Raw genomic sequence first — 17,814 nt, forward strand, 5'->3', positions numbered from 1 at the left:
TTGTTTGGGACAAATTTCCGCCATTGCGGGGTTTGTCCTCCGGACCCCCTGAGCCGCTCGAGGTACCCCCAGGGGTACATGTACCCCAGGTTGAGAATCGCTGGTAGAGGAAACATTTTGCTTTATTAAAAAAAAATCGCCAAGTAAAAATATAATAGGATACAACAGAAAAAAAAACATCCATAACCAAGAAACATGAGTCTATTACACAAATTCAAACATAGATTTCGCGAATTCTTCATTTAGAATAACAGGAAGAGGCATTTGTCAAATTTTAACTAAACTTAAAATATTTTCCCGGTTTGTCAGCTGAATTCCCGAGTTTTTCCCGGTTTTCTCCCGGTGGATAAAAATCCCGGTTTTTTCCCGGTTTTCCCGGTTTTTTCCCGAGGTGGCCACCCTGAACTACAGGCATGGTCGAAGTCAGCGAGCGCCAAACGGCCGCCGTTTTGAAGGTTAAGATAATGGAGATTCTCAATCAGTACGGCCTGACCCTGGAGAACATTTTCTCCGTGACCGTAGATAACGGTGCTAATATGCTGGCCGCCGTTCGCCAACTGAAGCGCGAGCTTGGCTTGACGGAGAACACCGAGCATCTGGATTCGGACGAGGAGCAGGCCACTTCCCTGGAACACGAACGGAACCTCACGGAATCGCTTTCGGAAGAATTTGAGGAGAACATCAACTTAGTTCGATGCTCCATCCACACGCTGCAGTTGGCCGTACTCGATGTCATCAAAAAGTCGGACCCTACTGTGAAGGAGATCACGGCGATCGCCAAGAAATGTCGAGCCCTCAAGTACAAGCCGACATTTGACCAAAAAGCTGCCAAATATCCTCCCGTGTGGTGCCAGACCCGTTGGTCAGGGATCTACAAGATGATCAATTCTTTCGCTGGACAGGAAGCATTCTTCCGAGATCTGGGAGAGCAGTTTCCAGAGTTAGGTAACTAATTTGAACAGTGATTCGACCTCCGATATCATTAAAAGTTGTTGGAAATTATCCGCCTTCAACTTCAGCTGTGCTTCCAAACTGGTCAATTCCAACTCCCCCTAAAAAATCCAACTCGACTTAATAATAAATTTATTCTTTTTCTCATAATTTCAGATCTTACCGAGCATTGGGGTTTCATCATGGAGTACGAGCGTGCTTTCCGCCCTTGCTATGTTTGCACTAATAAGCTGCAAGGTGATGGTGTCGGTCTGTCCGACTTCTACATGGAGTGGTTGCTAGCCATTGCTTCCCTCAAGAAAATGAGTGGAAATCGATTTTCCGAAAAGCTGGCCGCGACGCTCAAGAGCCGTTTGGAACTGTTGAAGGAAAACCGTGCCTTTAAGATGGCTCTCTATCTCGACCCGAGGTTCAATTTCGTTGGATCGACTATCTTCAAGCCCGACGAAAAGGAAGAGATCCAGGTAAACAATTTTGAGTTTGAATTTGGATTGATTTTAATAAGTATTTTATTTGCAGACATATTTGGTCGACACGTGGCGTCGCATCTGCAAGCTTCAGCCGAGCACTGACGGGAAGGAAACCGGCCAAGCAGCTCAAAAGCCCGATGACTCCATGTTGGAGGACGACGACGTGAATGACAGCTACATCACAGAGATGCTCGGTGGGTCGCTTGATCCTCGAGCTGCCTCGAATGAGGATGGCCAGCTGATGAAACACATCAAAGGTCTGGACGCCGAACCACGTCAAAACTGCCGCTACGACGTGTGGCAACATTGGGTTCAACGCGAACAGTCTCACCCGGAACTGTACGCCGTAGCAATGGTCGTTTTGTCAACCCCTGCTAGCCAGGCGAGTGTTGAAAGAGCCTTCAGTGCGCTTGCCTTGGTGTTGACCGATCGTCGTGGCGATCTGGGATCAACAGCGTTGGAGGACACTTTGTTGATCAAGCTCAACAAGGAAATATTCGAGCGTATTTTCCCAACGTTGTACGACTGGACTGAGAAGGGAACCGACGGTATTTCTGTCGATGGAAACTGATTTTTTTGAGAAACCGCGACCATACTACTACATCGAATTGATCTCAAACCGTTAAGATGAAAAAACTGTGTTTTATTAACATTTCAAAATCACATAATTCTTAAAAAATAAACAACATTGAGTCTTTTCTCGATAATATACTATCCTTTCCGCAAAATATAAAACATCAAGCTCGCCGAAGGTGCACTCTTGACTGCTGGCTCAGTCGCCGTCAGTACAGCTCTTCTACGTGAACTTCCGCTTCCGCTGGACGTCCAGCGTGAACATCCCATCCTAGCGTTAATACTTGAGTCTGTATGGGAAGTCGTCAATCTTTACGTTGAGTAATCCGATACGGATCAAACGGTGCAGCTGGTCATTGTCCGGAAATAGACTTTTCTCGTCCTTTTCTGCAACTCACGGATCGGCTTGTACTTGACGAATTCGCGATTGTTGCGTAAACCAGTCTGGTCGATGGGCAGCGAATGACCGAAAGGTTAATAAATAATAAATCAATTAACAACAACAGTCTGGTCGATAAACTAGAACTTCTTTTCGAGCGGACGGTGGAATGTTACGTCGGCGGATTATCATGTTCGGAAGCGACAATTGAGCGGTCCGCTAATCAAAGTTACTTTATCGAAACTAACACAATCCTTTTGTTTTGGAGATTTAACGTTTCCGGATGCTTCATTTGCAGCTTCAATCCGCCGGTAAACAAGTAGTAACCAGATTTTCTCACCCGCAAATTTGTTTGATAATGCTGAAAAATAATATAACAGTACAAAAAATGTTCCCACAAATAAAAACTTATTTTTATTACCTTGTTACGAGTCATTATTATGATTAGATTGTTTGGTATTGAGTAAAACTCAATGTTTTGACAGTATTTCCCACTATTTTTTATTAATTTTTAATATTTACTTCAAACGCCTTATCAGTCAAACGACACAAATTAGAGGAATCTGAGTCAATGTTTACAGTCACGATCCAGCGAAAAGCTGACCGAATGACGTATCAAAACAAATATTCGCTGAACGTTCATGCACAGCTGCATCTCAGGTTGTTTGACAGAATATTGATGGCTGTGTCAAGGAGTGGTTGAAAACAAACACTGAGATAAAAATCTATGTCGTTTGAGTGCAAATTGACACAAAGACACTGAAAAATTGCAGCACTGCTGGAAACTGTTGTTCAATCAATTTTGCCACGTCAATAAACCGGATTCGGACCTCAAAAGGGTACGCAGATCACTATCCGTTTTGAGCATCATCTGATGCTAATCCCCACAACGACCAGCTCGTGGATTTAGTCCGTTATTCGAAATGAAAATGAAAAGCATTTCGGGAAACCACTTTTCACTTTCGCAAGTTTACAGTGCCGTCCTTCCTTCCTGCAGCGGAATGTAATCTCGACTCGGATTTCACAGAGCGAGTTTGGGTCAAAGTGGAGTTACTGGTGAACTCCCGTGCAGGTTAGGGTTGCTCGAAAACTTTTTTCTCGTGGAGATTTTAAAGCGTTTGTTTGAGGAATTGTGCGTTTTTTTTCTTTTTTTTTTCTTGCTGCTTTTTCAATTAAGTACAAATTTGCGTTTTAATTCTGAAAAAATGACCTGAAACGCTAACCTAGTCACGTTCTGGGCCCCCAAAAATTACCCAAACTTCCGTTTTTTCTTTCTTCCCGGCATGGCCAGCCCAAACGATGTTAATCAAAGTGGAACATGATAGTAAACGAGAACGGTCTCCGGGTATTGTGTTCTCTTGTAATGAACTCAGGAGCTCTAGCTTTGACACCAGGGCACACTGCTGTAACCGGCGACGCCGAAGGAAGTCACATTTTTATTTGGCCTTTTTTCTTCGCCGACGATGTCACGTCACTGTCACGTCCGTCCGTTTGTAGGTTAGAGTTGGAGCGTTTGGCTGGCAGTGAAAAGGGAAGGATTCAGGTTCACGTCCGACACTGACACTTTGTCTGGCCCGGCTTTCTTGTCTGGAAAGACGACTATTGCTTTTATTCAGAGGCTTAATTGGTAGCTCGGGCAGCAGTGCGACATGAGCTGTTTACGTAAACAGTGCCGGGTTAAATTTAGTCAAGTAACACAAAAAGCTGGAATACTTACTTGTTAAGAACGATGTGCTATGAAATTAATAATACGCTCAATGATTTTATTCTTTTATCCCGGGCAGACGGTAATAACAAAATTCATGCCATTTCAATAACAGATATTGTTAAAATAACAGAAAGTGTTAAGGAAACTTCTTGAAAAAATCATTTTTGCATAAGAGTTTAATAACAGTTTATGTTATCATAACAAAATTTGTTATTGGTTTGATATTGGTTGAAAGCTAAAACTTCTTGGGAATAACGTTTTTTGTAATGGAAGAATAACTCCAACTGTTATTGGGATGATCGGATTAGTTGTTAAAATAACAAAAAAGAATAACAAAAATTTGTTCGAAGAATAACTCAAAATGATTTTTGTCTGTTATTAAAATAACAATCCAATAACAAAAAAATCATAACGACGAATAACAAATCTTGTTATAAATAACATAAAATGTTATTGGCCTAGTATTTTCAAATATCAAAAAATGTTAAACCCAAGTTATTTCCGTCTGCTCGGGATGGCTTGAAGAACTTTAAGATTTTTTTTATCAAAACATGCTAAATTCACAGATCACAAATGACTAATAGAATCAGAGAACCTTTGCTGTTGATAATGTAGGAAAGTTTGCGACGTACCACCCCTACTTCAGGAGATTTGAGTCATCCGTAAATGCATTGTTCCAAGAGGATGGATTAGGGTATTGTTTACCTTCCCAACACAGTTTTCATCAAAATCGATGGTCGAGTTCAAAAGTACCACTTAAGAGTCCTTATTCCCAGCTGAAACTACTCTGCTGCATTCGACAAGGCCGCTCACAACCTCTCGTAACCCACACCGGCAATTATCACGTTCTGTTGAGCATTACCATTTCGATTGATGACTAGACCCAGCAACGAATTAATCATCAGCCAATCGTGAAGCGCACTCCCATTCGAATCGGTGCATTTCTCCGGTCTCGATGCAAGGTTCACTAGGGTGACTTGAAAATATTTGAATGTTTGAGAAACTTTTCGTGTTCATTCCAAAGGTGAGCTAAATCAATACATGGCTTTAAAGTACATCAAAATGGCATCCTAACAAATGAGACTACTGCAGGTTACTCTACCCAATCCACTAGTAGTTACACACTACTTCCGGTAGATACTGATGAAAGCCAGCATCATTCATCGTGCTCGTGCACTACAGAAACCAACAGGACCTTGCCGTACCTTGACTGGGACTAGGTTTTCGGACTGAGCATTACAACCGCAGGCAGTTATTGGCTTCGTCAGGCTGAGGGAATGCAAATGTGAGTAGGTTGAGGTGAGAAAATACTGCCATAAGATGGAACTATTCGAAACAACAATGTACTAGCTGGAATTTTTTAATCTGTTTTTGAGATATGAGTTGAACAAAATTATACAAAATCTTTTTTTGCAACTTTTGTGTGAAGCCTTCTGTCCTCCCTGGATAGCGAAACTGCCTTCTTCATATCTTCCAAAGTAAGAAATCCGAAAAGTTCGTTATGCAACTCATTTGAGAAGTAATGGGTTCAACTTTCAGCAATTCCCCCGAAAACAGTTCTCCGATTTGGCTTTCTGAGGGTTCCTTGGTAGAAATGATAAGACCCGTATATTTTGTTTGACCATTAGGGTGAGCACGCCGGTTTAGGTTGGTCCGAAAAATTGCAATTTTCGCCAATTTTCGCAAAAACCTCATCTTTCAAAAAAAAATTAACTCTGCACCATTTTTCATCCGATTTCAGCTTTCTTGGACGCAAACGAAAGGGTATAAAATAGTTAAAAGTTTCAAATATCTTGCCTAACATTTGAAAAGGTCGAATGAAAACTTAAAATGCTGTTTTAAAGGTCTCGGAACTAAAAAGCCTATGTCTGAAAATATTTTTATCGGATTCCTCTGAAAATTTTAAAAAAAATATCAAGAAATGGTGAAGTTGTTATAACAGGGTTCCAAGATACGATTTTTTGACAATAAAAAGTGGGGTTTTCGACGCGCCACGTGCAAAAATTGAAAATGACGAAATCCCGGGCAGACGGTAATAACAAAATTCATGCCATTTCAACAACAAATACTGTTAAAATAACAGAAAGTGTTATGAAATCTTCTTGAAAAATCCATTTTTGCATAGGACTTTAATAACAGCTTATGTTATCATAACAACATTTGTTATTGGTCTGATATTGGTTGAAAGCCACAGCAACTTTGGAATAACATTTTTTGTTGCGGAAGAATATCGCCATCTGTTATTGGGATGATCGGATTAGTTGTTAAAATAACAAAAGAAAAAAAAACAAAGATTTGTTCGAAGAATAACTAAAAATGTTATGAGTTTGTTATTACAATAACAATCCAATAACAAAAAAATCATAGCGACGGATAACAAATATTGTTATAAATAACATAAAATGCTATTAGACTAGTATTATCAAAAATCAAAAAATGTTATTCCCAAGTTATTTCCGTCTGCTCGGGAAACGGTAAAAATCAACTTTTGTCATTATAACTGCGATAACTTTAAAAATTAACCCTCTACAACCCAACCCCGCCTTTAGACGAGCTTTGATTTATAAAATCGCCAAAAATCAATTTTTCAACCAATTTTTGATCTTTAAAAAGCATTGGAAAGAAGAACTCTTAAAATTTTAGAAAATTTCAGGGTTGGAAGTTTAACTTGTTTTATGTGACTTTGCCAATGTTTTTAAAAATGTCATTTTTTTAGGGGTCAACTTTGGCTGTGTTTTTTACTAACATTTCCTATATTTTAAGTAAAAAGTAGTATGCCGTAATTTTTCCAGTGCCCCAGACCATGCCTCTACGCATTTTTTGCAAATTAAAATAGTGATGGTGCGATTCTATAGCAGGAAATGTGAAAAACATGCAAAGAATTGAAAAAGTGACTGTTAAAACGTGTAAAAATTAGATAGGCGAAACGTAATTATATTAGGTAATAGCGTAGGCCAAATACTACCAAAAATAAACATAAACTAAACAAGATAAATGCAAATTAAAATACTAAAAATGAAACAAGAAAAACATAAAACAAGAGAAGTAAAGTTTTTCGTAGAACAAAAGTTGCTCAAAATGACCTCCTGAACACGGGAAAAATAAAAAAAATCGAAAAAAAATTGGGCAGTAGAGGGTTAAGCGATAACCTATACCAAAAGTTGCGTCTTTCAATTACAAGAATACGAATGTGTTCAACTGAAAAATAAAAAACTTAGCACTCTTCGTATTTATCCTACTCGATAATCCTCGTTGAATATATGTATGGCCCAGGTTGAAAAAATCCAAAATTTTGCTATTCGTCACACAAGTTGAAAACAAAGTTTCTGGCAAATTCGAAAAACAGTTTTTGAATAGGACTTTCAATCAATCGTCCATGTGTTTAGTCTACTCACTGTTAAAATGATAATTAAATGTATATTTCAGAAAAAGTGCTGAAAAGTTTAAATTTATAGCACCAATTTGAGTGCTAAAAAAAAGAAATATTCAACCCCGGTATCGAAAAGTATTTTTTTTTTTCGATTCTGTTATTTTTGGTGAAGACCGTTTCGTCATTGGAGAATGCACAGTGATCCAGATCACAAAATTAAGTGGAATATGGATTTTCCGAAAATTGGTGAAGTTTTGGAGCTTTGGTGTCTTTTTTTTTTTTTTCAAATGGGAAGGGACAACTTTTGGATTGGTTGAAAATTATTGTTCTTCACAATTAGGGGGGGGTTTAAACAATCTAACTTTTTAAGGAATATTTTCAGGAACATTTCTGTTCTATAAAAAATTGAAGGGCTTGCCAATCGAGGCAACTTTGTCCAAGACACCAACATTTTATCTCGCTCAAATTAAAAAAAGAATATGATCAAACCTTCAAAAATCTGTTTTGCATTCCAGGGTTGAGTTCAAGAGAAAAAATGTAAGGGCCTTTTTAGAGCTCTTAAAAACGAAAATTTTTATTTTGTAAAAAGTTGATTTGGACTTAAGGGTTAAAAATTAAAAGTTTTTTTTGTATTTTTTTCGATATTTTTTTTTTATTTCAGAACTACATCAAATTGCCCCCTTCCAATTTTACAGAATTGTAATTAATGCAACAAGTTGCAAAAAGAGGATTTTTTCAGCACAAGTCGTACATTTATCCAACAAGGTTCACCGAGTTGTATAAATACGAAGAGTGCTGAAAAAACAAGTTTTGCAACGAGTTCCATACAACATTTTTTGCAATTCCGAAGAACACCCATTGAGTGAAATTTTAAGTAAAATTTTCATGTATTTTTGTTCAATAAATCGTTTAAATCAAAAAAATGTTGAAAAGTGTTACTTTTCGAAACAAGTGCTGAAAAGTTCAACTTTTCAGTACCAATTTCAGTGCTGAAAAGTAGAACTTTTCAGCATTTATTTTGAAAAGTGTTGTTATTCGATTCAGTTATTTTTGGTACAGAAAAGTAGTAAGTTTGATAAATGTACGACTCGTGCTGAAAAAATCCTCTTTTTTCAACTTGTTGCATAAACTACTATTATGCAACAAGTTGCAAAAAGAGGATTTTTTCAGCACGAGTCGTACATTTATCCAACAAGGTTCACCGAGTTGGATAAATACAAAGAGTACTGAAAAAATCAAGTTTTGCAACGAGTTCCATACAACATTTTTTGCAATTCCGAAAAACACCCATGGAGTGAAATTCTAAGTTAAATTTTCATGTATTTTGTCAATAAATCGTTAAAATCAATTTTTTTTGAAAAGTGTTACTTTTCGAAACAAGTGCTGAAAAGTTCAACTTTTCAGCACCCATTTCAGTATTTTTGCAATTCCGTCGTGAAACTACTTACTTTTCCTGTCATTCTTGAACGACTAAATAGCCTACTTTTCTGTACCAAATATAACAGAATCGAATAGCAACACTATTCAAAATAAATGCTGAAAAGTTCTACTTTTCAGCACTGAAATGAGTGCTGAAAAGTTGAACTTTTCAGCACTTGTTTCGAAAAGTAACACTTTTCAACATTTTTTTGATTTAAACGATTTATTGACATAATACATGAAAATTTGACTTAAAATTTCACTCAGTGGGTGTTTTTCGGAATTGCAAAAAATGTTGTATGGAACTCGTTGCAAAACTTGATTTTTTCAACACTTTTCGTATTTATCCAACTCGGTGAACCTCGTTGGATAAATGTACGACTCGTGCTGAAAAAATCCTCTTTTTGCAACTTGTTGCATAAACTACTATTTCGACACCGAATTTCCAAATCATCGCCATTTCAGGCTACACATTATTGAACAACAAGTGTTTTTTAGAATGTTCAACAATGAAAGAGGTCTGTGGGTGTTGATTGAAAATAACCCTTATTTAACTTAAAATAATAAAACACTTTTACGCGAGAAGTAAAAAATATCAAAAACTCAAACTATCCACATTAAAGACCCCCAGGTCTTTTGTGGTCTCTATTGCAAGTTTCTGCTCGAACCTAGAAGTCCAAAGGCATGAATGGATAGAGCACCCAAACCACTTTCTACTCCAAGGAACCTTCCACCCCAGGGTTCGAACTGACGACCTTTGGATTGCGAGTCCAACCGCCGCTTCAACTTTTAGAACATCCAAACAAACTTTTCCAGCCAACCCATTTTTTACTCTCGAACGTGTGTGTGTGTGTGTGTGTGTGTTTTTTTACGTGTGTGTGTGTGTGTGTGTGTGTTTATTATCCCGCCCGTGTAGATCAATCGAACCGCGCACTGTACTCACAATCCAGAGGTTGCTGGTTCGAATCCCGCGGCGGGCGCTCTAAAATTCTTTTATAAATACGGGTATCCGGCGCCCTCGCTCCGAGCCCAGGGCGGCGAAGTCCTTGTAGATAAAAAGAAAGACACTAGTAGTTGGTGCTAGCAATAGTGGCCGACAGCTATAAAGTCAACTTCGTTTTTTACGTGTGTGTATATTTTCCAGATTACCATGGCCTCAATCGAAACCACAGCTAAAAAGTGAGCACCACAGTCTACAGTCCCTTATTGTTTCGCAAGGATAACACTGCAGCCCAAAATGCAACAACTGTTGATGAAAGCTCACCATTGACCTGGTCTCTGCCGTGTTTTCTGAACAGAAAAAGCACAAACAATTGCTTTATGCTTCAACTGTTCCACCTTTTACTCGGAACATGAGACCATCGCATTGTTGAGTTGTTCATTCCATCATAACCATGGCTACGCTCTGTACCTGTACAATTGCGGTGAATCGGTTTCACAAATCCGGCTGTCCTGTCCAAAACGGAGAGGAGCACATTGCTCGATGCTGTCATTTCTCGCTCTCCGTGTGACAGAGGCGCGTTCATTTCGGATCAAAATCGAACCAACGTGCAACAGGGGGCCAACACTGCCAGCATCATCTTCGTTGAACGTTGGAGCACGTGATCTGCCCTCATCAGTTTTGGAGTACATGCTGTTGGTTAGCCGGTTATGTTTACCGTCTCGTCTCGGACTGGGCGCTCCCTCACTCTCTCTCTTCGACGAGGATGAACCCGCTGGGTGCTGCTTTCTTTGTGTATTGACCTGGGTTGTAAAAGCACGTTAAACCGGGCGTTGGTGCGGCACTTGAAAACGAGTCGTCCTCCCGCGTGGAACGCTTTTACGGAGCAGGTCCCGGTGGCCAAATCGTGTGCCGTGTTTACCGGATACCGGTTCCAGGAATTGGGCAGCCAGAAGGTCGTTCAACTGAAAAGTGTTTTTGTTTTTCCTCGACATTCTGTGGCCCGTGTGGCTTTCCAAGCATTGGTTCTGAAAATTTGGTGTTGTTTGTGAAGTTAAAATCTTCGCAGCCATGGAAGGTTCGCAAGACGCCAGTGTCATCAACCGGAATCGGCTGGCAAGTGGATTGACGCGGCACGTATCGATTACCCGACGGAGACGCAGGGCACCCTCCCAGGTGAAGGGTGGTCCCCACGAGGTGCGCTCGTCCAGCGTGGAAGCGCTGATTCGGGACAGTTTTGGGAATGTGTTTCTGCCGATACAGCTGAGTGCTGGCGATGCGGGGGCCTGTTCGTCGGCTTCGAGTGATGTAAGGTAGGTTTGCCGTAAGGACTGCGTCAACTCTTTAACTCTTTAAAAAATGGTATTGATTATCGGAGAAATGTGCAGGTTAAATGAAAGGTCTTAAAATGTGGAATTGTGTGTTTGTTTGTCTATACATGAGATGAACTCATGTCAAATATGAGCCCTCTACGACAAAGGGAAGTGGGGTAAAACGGGCTCCAAAAAACATGAAAAATCATAAAATTACTCCCATTTGCTTAATCAATTCTAATTTTCTAAATAGCATTCGAAAGGTCTTTTGAAGCACTCTAAAATGTGCTTTATACATCTAAAATTGGTTTGACTTTTTCTCATAGCTTTTGCAAATTAGTGTTAAAAAATGATTTTTTTTAAACCCCAATATCTTTTTGCAAAAGCCTTCAACACCCATACTCCCATAGGTCAAAAGATAGGTAATTTTATGGACTATAAGCCTACGGAATTAACTTTTTGGCCAATCGCAGTTTTTCTCATAGATTTACGATTTTTCTATAACAAACTTTTTACAACGTTTACTTTTGCCCTGTAGCCCAAGAAGACAGCACTTTTTGGGCAAAATTTTTATCTATTCGGATTTCTCGGGAAATTGCACGCAAGTATCACTAATTTCTTTTCATTTGCGTCCAAGACACCTTAAACCGGGCAAAATGGCACGGAGCTATGATTATAAAAAAAATAGTGGTTTTTACTAGAAGCCAATTTTTGGTACCACCCTAGCACGGCGTAGGTCACCCTCATGGTCAATGGCAATAAACAATTACTGAACAAAAACAGCTCAACATTTGTGTTAAATTTTAAATATTTTTGACTTCAACTCTGGATAATCAGAAATGTCCGACTCCAGATCTTAAAGTTTATCTGACTCCAACTCCGACTTCAGGTCCCCGAAAAAGCCCGACTCCATCGACTTCGACTCAACAGCCCTGATCAAAAGAGTCTCCAGTCTTTGTTGTTCTCAAGTAATCGTTACGGGATTTATCCTAAAGCAGCTTTCAAAACGGAAAAACTAAATTGTGCTTTGTTGGATTTTAAAATTTTAACAATATTTTTTTTAGTATACTCATTATTTGGTTCAATTTTTGTTTGTTTTTCCTATCAGAAAGTTCCACTGAAATTATAACATAGTTTAACAAAATATATGTTTACTGTTATCGTTAACCGGGGGTGACTTTAGTAACTTAAGAAGTAGTTTACAACTTAGTTAAGAATGTTACAATAGTTAGTTAAATTAGACAACTATAGTTATGAAAACAAAAATAAAAAGAATTATTTGAATCCTCTCAAAGTGTCATGTTTTTCACAATTAAAATGAGTTAATATCAGAAAACGAACCGCCTTACCGGATTCTTTAGACAATTTTACACCAAAAACAGTTACGGTTAACTTCTATGTTACAAGATTGAGTGTGATTGAAACAGAATTCTTAAATATAAATTAATAATAGGTTTAGAGACATTTTCAGGAAATCATAGTGAATTTGATACATTTTTTACTCGTGCTAACAAACTGGTTTTGGTGGCAATAAATTCTTACATTTTTAATGAAATAGTCAAAAGGGGTGACATTGAGTCTGGGCGGTGAGTTTGGGTCATACAAACTTTCATTTTCAGAGTTTTCAAAACAAAAAGGAAAAAAAATGTTGTTTTTTTCTTTATTCTAGATTTTACCCCACATAGAGGTACAGTTTTAATTGTTTAGGTGTGTGATTTAAATTTGTAATCGTTTAAAACGGTTTAAAAAAAAATGCTTTCAATCTATCAGCATTTAAGGCCAATAAATATTAATAATTAAAATATAAATAATAGATGGCTGATTCTCTTCCAACTCACAAGAACTCGGGAAAAGTTGCCTCGACCCCTCTTCGATTCGCGTGAAACTTTGTCCCAAGGGGTAACTTTTGTCCCTGATCACGAATCCGAGGTTCGTTTTTTATATCTCGTGACGGAGGGGCGGTACGGTCCCTTCAATACTTGAACATGCGAAATAAGACATGTTATTCAATAATTTGCAGCCTGAAAAGGTGATGAGATGGAAATTTGGTGTCAAAGGGACTTTTATGTAAAATTGGCGTACTCAGAATTCCCAAAAAACGCATTTTTCAGCAAAATAAAAACTAAACATGTTTTAAAACCTCTGCCATTATTCGTTACTCAACTGGGAAGGGAAATTTAATAAACTCTTTGAATGTACATTAACCCTGAAGGGTCATTTTTTCATATTACACAAAAAAAAATTTCGTATTTTTTCTAACTTTGCAGGGTTTTTTGAGAGTTCTACAAAGTTGTAGAGCAGACTTTAACAAAAAATATATATATATATACAGCAATTCCATTTGAAAAGAGCCTAAACCGAAAAAAAAGTTCTCCGATCGGGCTCAAAATTTTTTTGAGGGTTCCTAGGCCAAAATAATTAGACCCGTATTTTTTTGTTTGGCCATTAGGGTGACCTACATCGTGCTAGGGTGGTTCGAAAAATGGCAATTTTCGTCATTTTTCGCAAAACCACTTTTTTCGAAAAATCATATCTGCGCGCCAATTCATCCGATTTTAGCTGTCTTAGACGCAAAAGAAAGGTGATGAGTTTGGCTATTTGAGAAAAATAGTAAGAAGTTCCAAAAATCTAACTTAACTATTGAAAAAGTCGTATGAAAACTTAAAATGGCGTTTTAACCGTGTCTGGACCAAAGAGCCTATGTCTGAAAATATTTTTATCGGATTTCTCGGAAAATTTCACAGTAAATATCTAAAAATTGGCGATGTCGAACCGTACGATTACAAGATATGATTTTTTGAAAATAAAAACTGAGTTTTTCGACGCGCCACGCGCAAAAACAGGAAAATGACGAAATCGGCAAAATATCAACTTTTTTGACTAAAACTGCGATAACTAAAAATTTCAGCGATGACCTATACATGTCTGGGTACCAAAAGTTGCGTCTTTCAATTACGAAAATTTTGATACCCAGACATGTATAGGTCATCGCTGAAATTTTTAAGTTATCGCAGTTTTAGTGAAAAAAGTAGATTTTTTGCCGATTTCGTCATTTTCCTGTTTTTGCGCGTGGCGCGTCGAAAAACTCAGTTTTTTATTTTCAAAAAATCATATCTTGTAAACGTACGGTTCGACATCGCCAATTTTTTGATATTTAATGTGAAATTTTCCGAGGAATCCGATAAAAATATTTTCAGACATAGGCTCTTTGGTCCAGACACGGTCAAAACGCCATTTTAAGTTTTCATACGACTTTTTCAATAGTTAAGCTAGATTTTTGGAACTTCTTACTATTTTTCTCAAATAGCCAAACTCATCACCTTTCTTTTGCGTCTAAGACAGCTAAAATCGGATGAATTGGCGCGGAGATATGATTTTTCGAAAAAAGTGGTTTTTGCGAAAAATGACGAAAATTGCCATTTTTCGGACCACCCTAGCACGATGTAGGTCACCCTAATGGCCAAACAAAAAAATACGGGTCTAATTATTTTGGCCAAGGAAACCCCAGAAAAAATTTGAGCCCGATCGGAGAACTTTTTTTTTGGTTTAGGCTCTTTTCAAATGGAATTGCTGTATATATATATATTTAAACATAAGGAATTTGTGTATAACCATCACGAGTTATAGCGATTTTACGAAAAAAGTTGCTTTTTGTGTTTCTCTTTGTTTCGTCGTTCGTGTCTGTCGCGGGTGACCATGAACGGCCTTGATCGAAACCCCTTATATTATGTATCTTTTTTTGTAATTGTCTGCTCTACAACTTTGTAGAACATTGTTACACAGCTATAAAGTCAAATTCGTTTTTTTACACTCTAAAAAATAATCCTACAAAGTTAAAAAAACACGAAATTTTAAAATGCAAATTTTTGTTCTAAATGAAAAAAATACCCTTTTGGGTTGATGTAGATTCGAAAAGTACATTAAATTTCCCTTAAAATGACATGTTCCAAAAAAAAAATTACAAATGAGTAATTTTTTTTTCGATGAAAAATACGTGTTATCGGAATTCTGAGTACGACAACAAATCGGGTGTCCAATTTTACATAAAAGTCCCTTTGACATAAAATTTCCAACACATCACCTTTTCTGGCTGCAAAGTAATGAAAAACATGTCTTTTTCGCATGTTAAAAAATTGAAGGAGTCGTACCGATCCTCCGTCACGAGATATCAATAAACGCAAATCGACGAGGGGTCGGGGCAATTGCTGTGTGAGTTGGCGGAGAATGACCCAGATCTAAATACATTGTACTTCAACAGTCCACCCACAAAGCAATTCAAGACTTCCTGTGTATTTTTGCATATACAAAACGGTCCTTGTTTACAACAATCTCCAGAACATGTTCCATTTTGTAACGGTCTGGTGAGCACTGAAATTGTTTCCTGTTTTCCACTCGGTAACCCCGGAACCAACAAGGGTAAGGCAGTCATTGCAGTCCTTTTGAGTAAGTGCATCTGAGCGTGCATGCAACCACTTCAAAGAAATATGCACTCATTAGTGATGACTTCTCTTGCTGTTTGAACGGTTCTAGAAGCTTAGCAATGGCTATATTAAATCTACTTAATGTCTCGAGTGCTAATTTTTGCTTTAAAAGATAGGTCGTTTAACTTTTTCGAGGAAAAAATACCAATTACCCTCAAACCACAAATTTCTGCTTCACCACAGCGAGTGTCGAGCATTGTGACATAAATGATAAGTTGTGAGTAATTATCCACCACATTGGTCCCATCAAGCGACGCCCACAAGTATTTAAAGTGGTTCTTGTTTTTTTTCTTGTGGGAACGAAAATAATGCTGTTAATTACTTTTATCACCCAGCCGCGAAAACCACTCTCATGCCGAGCAAAATTTGACGTTTTCGGGACTCGTTATCTGAGGGAGAGACTAAATGGTGGCGAATAATTATGGAACGGGAAGGCATAATTTGTTTTCACATAGGGTGTGATTCTGAACATTTAATGTTGTTTTATGATAAAATGACTTTTTTTTATGTTGAAATATTTAAGCTTAATTGCCAATAGTTAAAGATCAATCAACAATCTATTTACAAGTCATTTGAAAAACAAACTGACATTGAGTAAACTTTAGTGAATAAATATTTTAAAGCAAACTCACTAGTTTGATTATGATGTGCCAGCGCTCTTGTTTAGCAAATATCAACTGAAAACATTGAAATGATGCATTCTCGAAAAATAAGTTAGCAAGCATTGCGTTGCAACTGTTGTGATAGGTTGGAAATTTATTCATTTCTGGAAATGCTATTAGACATTGTTAGGTATATTTGCATGCTGTGTTGGCTGTGTATGACCGTGTTTATTTTAGGTCACGGTGTGTAAATTTGTATTCATGAGTTAACATCAATGGAAAACAACATCCTAGCTCGACATGCTAAAAAAACGGGAGTTGTACTAAAATCAACTTCATTGATTTGAAAACAGTAGCATTAATTGAGATTTCATAGTTCATATACCATGGATTGGTCAAAGTCGAGAGGAACATTTTTTGGCTGAAGACAATCGTGATTTCACAAATATAATGAAATTAAAAGGGTATTCAATTTAATCCACTTGTATTTTCAGTAAAATTCTAATTTTTGTTTGCAAAACATATTTCAAAAGGGGTGACACAAATTTAGAAAAAATGTGTAAAAAGAATTTTTCAACAATAATTCATCCAATTTCAATAAAAATTTAATACATTTTGGTCTGCCTAAATCAGATGTTTGTCAATTAGATTCATAATCCAAATGTCATGAGTTCGAAATCCGATGGGGAAGGTTTCTAAGTGCCTCATAAGTTTGAGGCCCAGCCTGTAAGAAAATAGTGAATTATAACTTTTAAATAAGTATGGAATACCTATATTATCGCCATTTTTCCAATTTTATACTTTAGTCAAATTTGAACGTTTTATAAGGCCGTTGCAAATATTTTTTGAAGTTTATGTCCCTCGACTCTGGCCTAAGTCGAGGGGGGGGGGGCAAAGAAATAAAAAAATATAAAAATTGAAATTACAAGCCACGGTATTGACATTTGAATGAAAAAAGTGTTAAAAAATGCATTTTACATCTGCCCAGTTGTTTTGCAATCATTAGTTTTCAAAATATCTAAGTATTGACGAAAATTTAATTTTTTGCGCAAAATAATTTTTTTGCGGTGCTGTACATTGGAATTTTATAAAAATCAAAACATTTTTAAACAAGCCCAAACATGCTAAATATGATTATCAATGTAGAAAAATGCATTTTAGATTGTTTTCAGTTGATGAGAATTCTATTTTCATGGAAATATAGAAGTTTTTTGGAAAAAATATTTTTTTCCCCTGATTTTTCAGAACAATTTTAAAGGGGGGGGGGGGGGCGACATAAACTTTAAAAAATATTTGCAACAGCCTAACTTGTTTCTAAAAATGTTTGATGAAAATGTTGACGAAATTACATTATTTCACATTCAATTTTCAATAAGATAGATGTTTCAACAACAAATTCAGGATCAAAACATGGATAAAACATAACATTTATAACTTTTATAGCATAAGTTTTGATTTTTTTTTAAATCAGTTTGGGTGGTCAAAGGGTCCGCGGGCCACTAAAAATCACCGGGCCATACTTTGGTCACCCCTGTTCTAAGAGGTAACTTTTGTCCCTGATCACGAATCCGAGGTCCGTTTTTTTGATATCTCGTGACGAAGGGGCGG

General features: G+C 37.4%; 2 protein-coding genes across 7 annotated transcripts in view; both read left to right on the plus strand.

The window, feature by feature from the left end:
* Positions 1 to 17,814, plus strand: part of LOC6052037 (GTPase-activating Rap/Ran-GAP domain-like protein 3) — a 333,316-nt gene that overhangs the window by 116,924 nt on the left and 198,578 nt on the right. Inside the window, exon 1 of one of the 6 annotated variants that reach the window (XM_038264593.1) lies at positions 10,627 to 11,118. The exons of the other annotated variants lie outside the window; for them this stretch is intronic. Coding sequence (XP_038120521.1) covers positions 10,882 to 11,118 — 237 coding nt within the window. The 5' untranslated portion in view covers positions 10,627 to 10,881. Of the gene's footprint in view, positions 1 to 10,626; positions 11,119 to 17,814 lie in introns of those variants that run through there. 6 annotated transcript variants of the gene reach the window in all.
* On the plus strand, positions 414 to 2,017 carry LOC6036885. Its single transcript, XM_038264599.1, has 3 exons — positions 414 to 945; positions 1,108 to 1,415; positions 1,471 to 2,017. Exons 1-3 carry the CDS (start codon positions 414 to 416, stop codon positions 1,990 to 1,992), a joined length of 1,362 nt encoding a protein of 453 aa, XP_038120527.1. The 3' UTR covers positions 1,993 to 2,017.

This window comes from Culex quinquefasciatus, chromosome 3 (assembly GCF_015732765.1).
Source record: "Culex quinquefasciatus strain JHB chromosome 3, VPISU_Cqui_1.0_pri_paternal, whole genome shotgun sequence".
In the NCBI taxonomy this organism is placed as follows: Eukaryota; Metazoa; Arthropoda; class Insecta; order Diptera; family Culicidae; genus Culex; species Culex quinquefasciatus.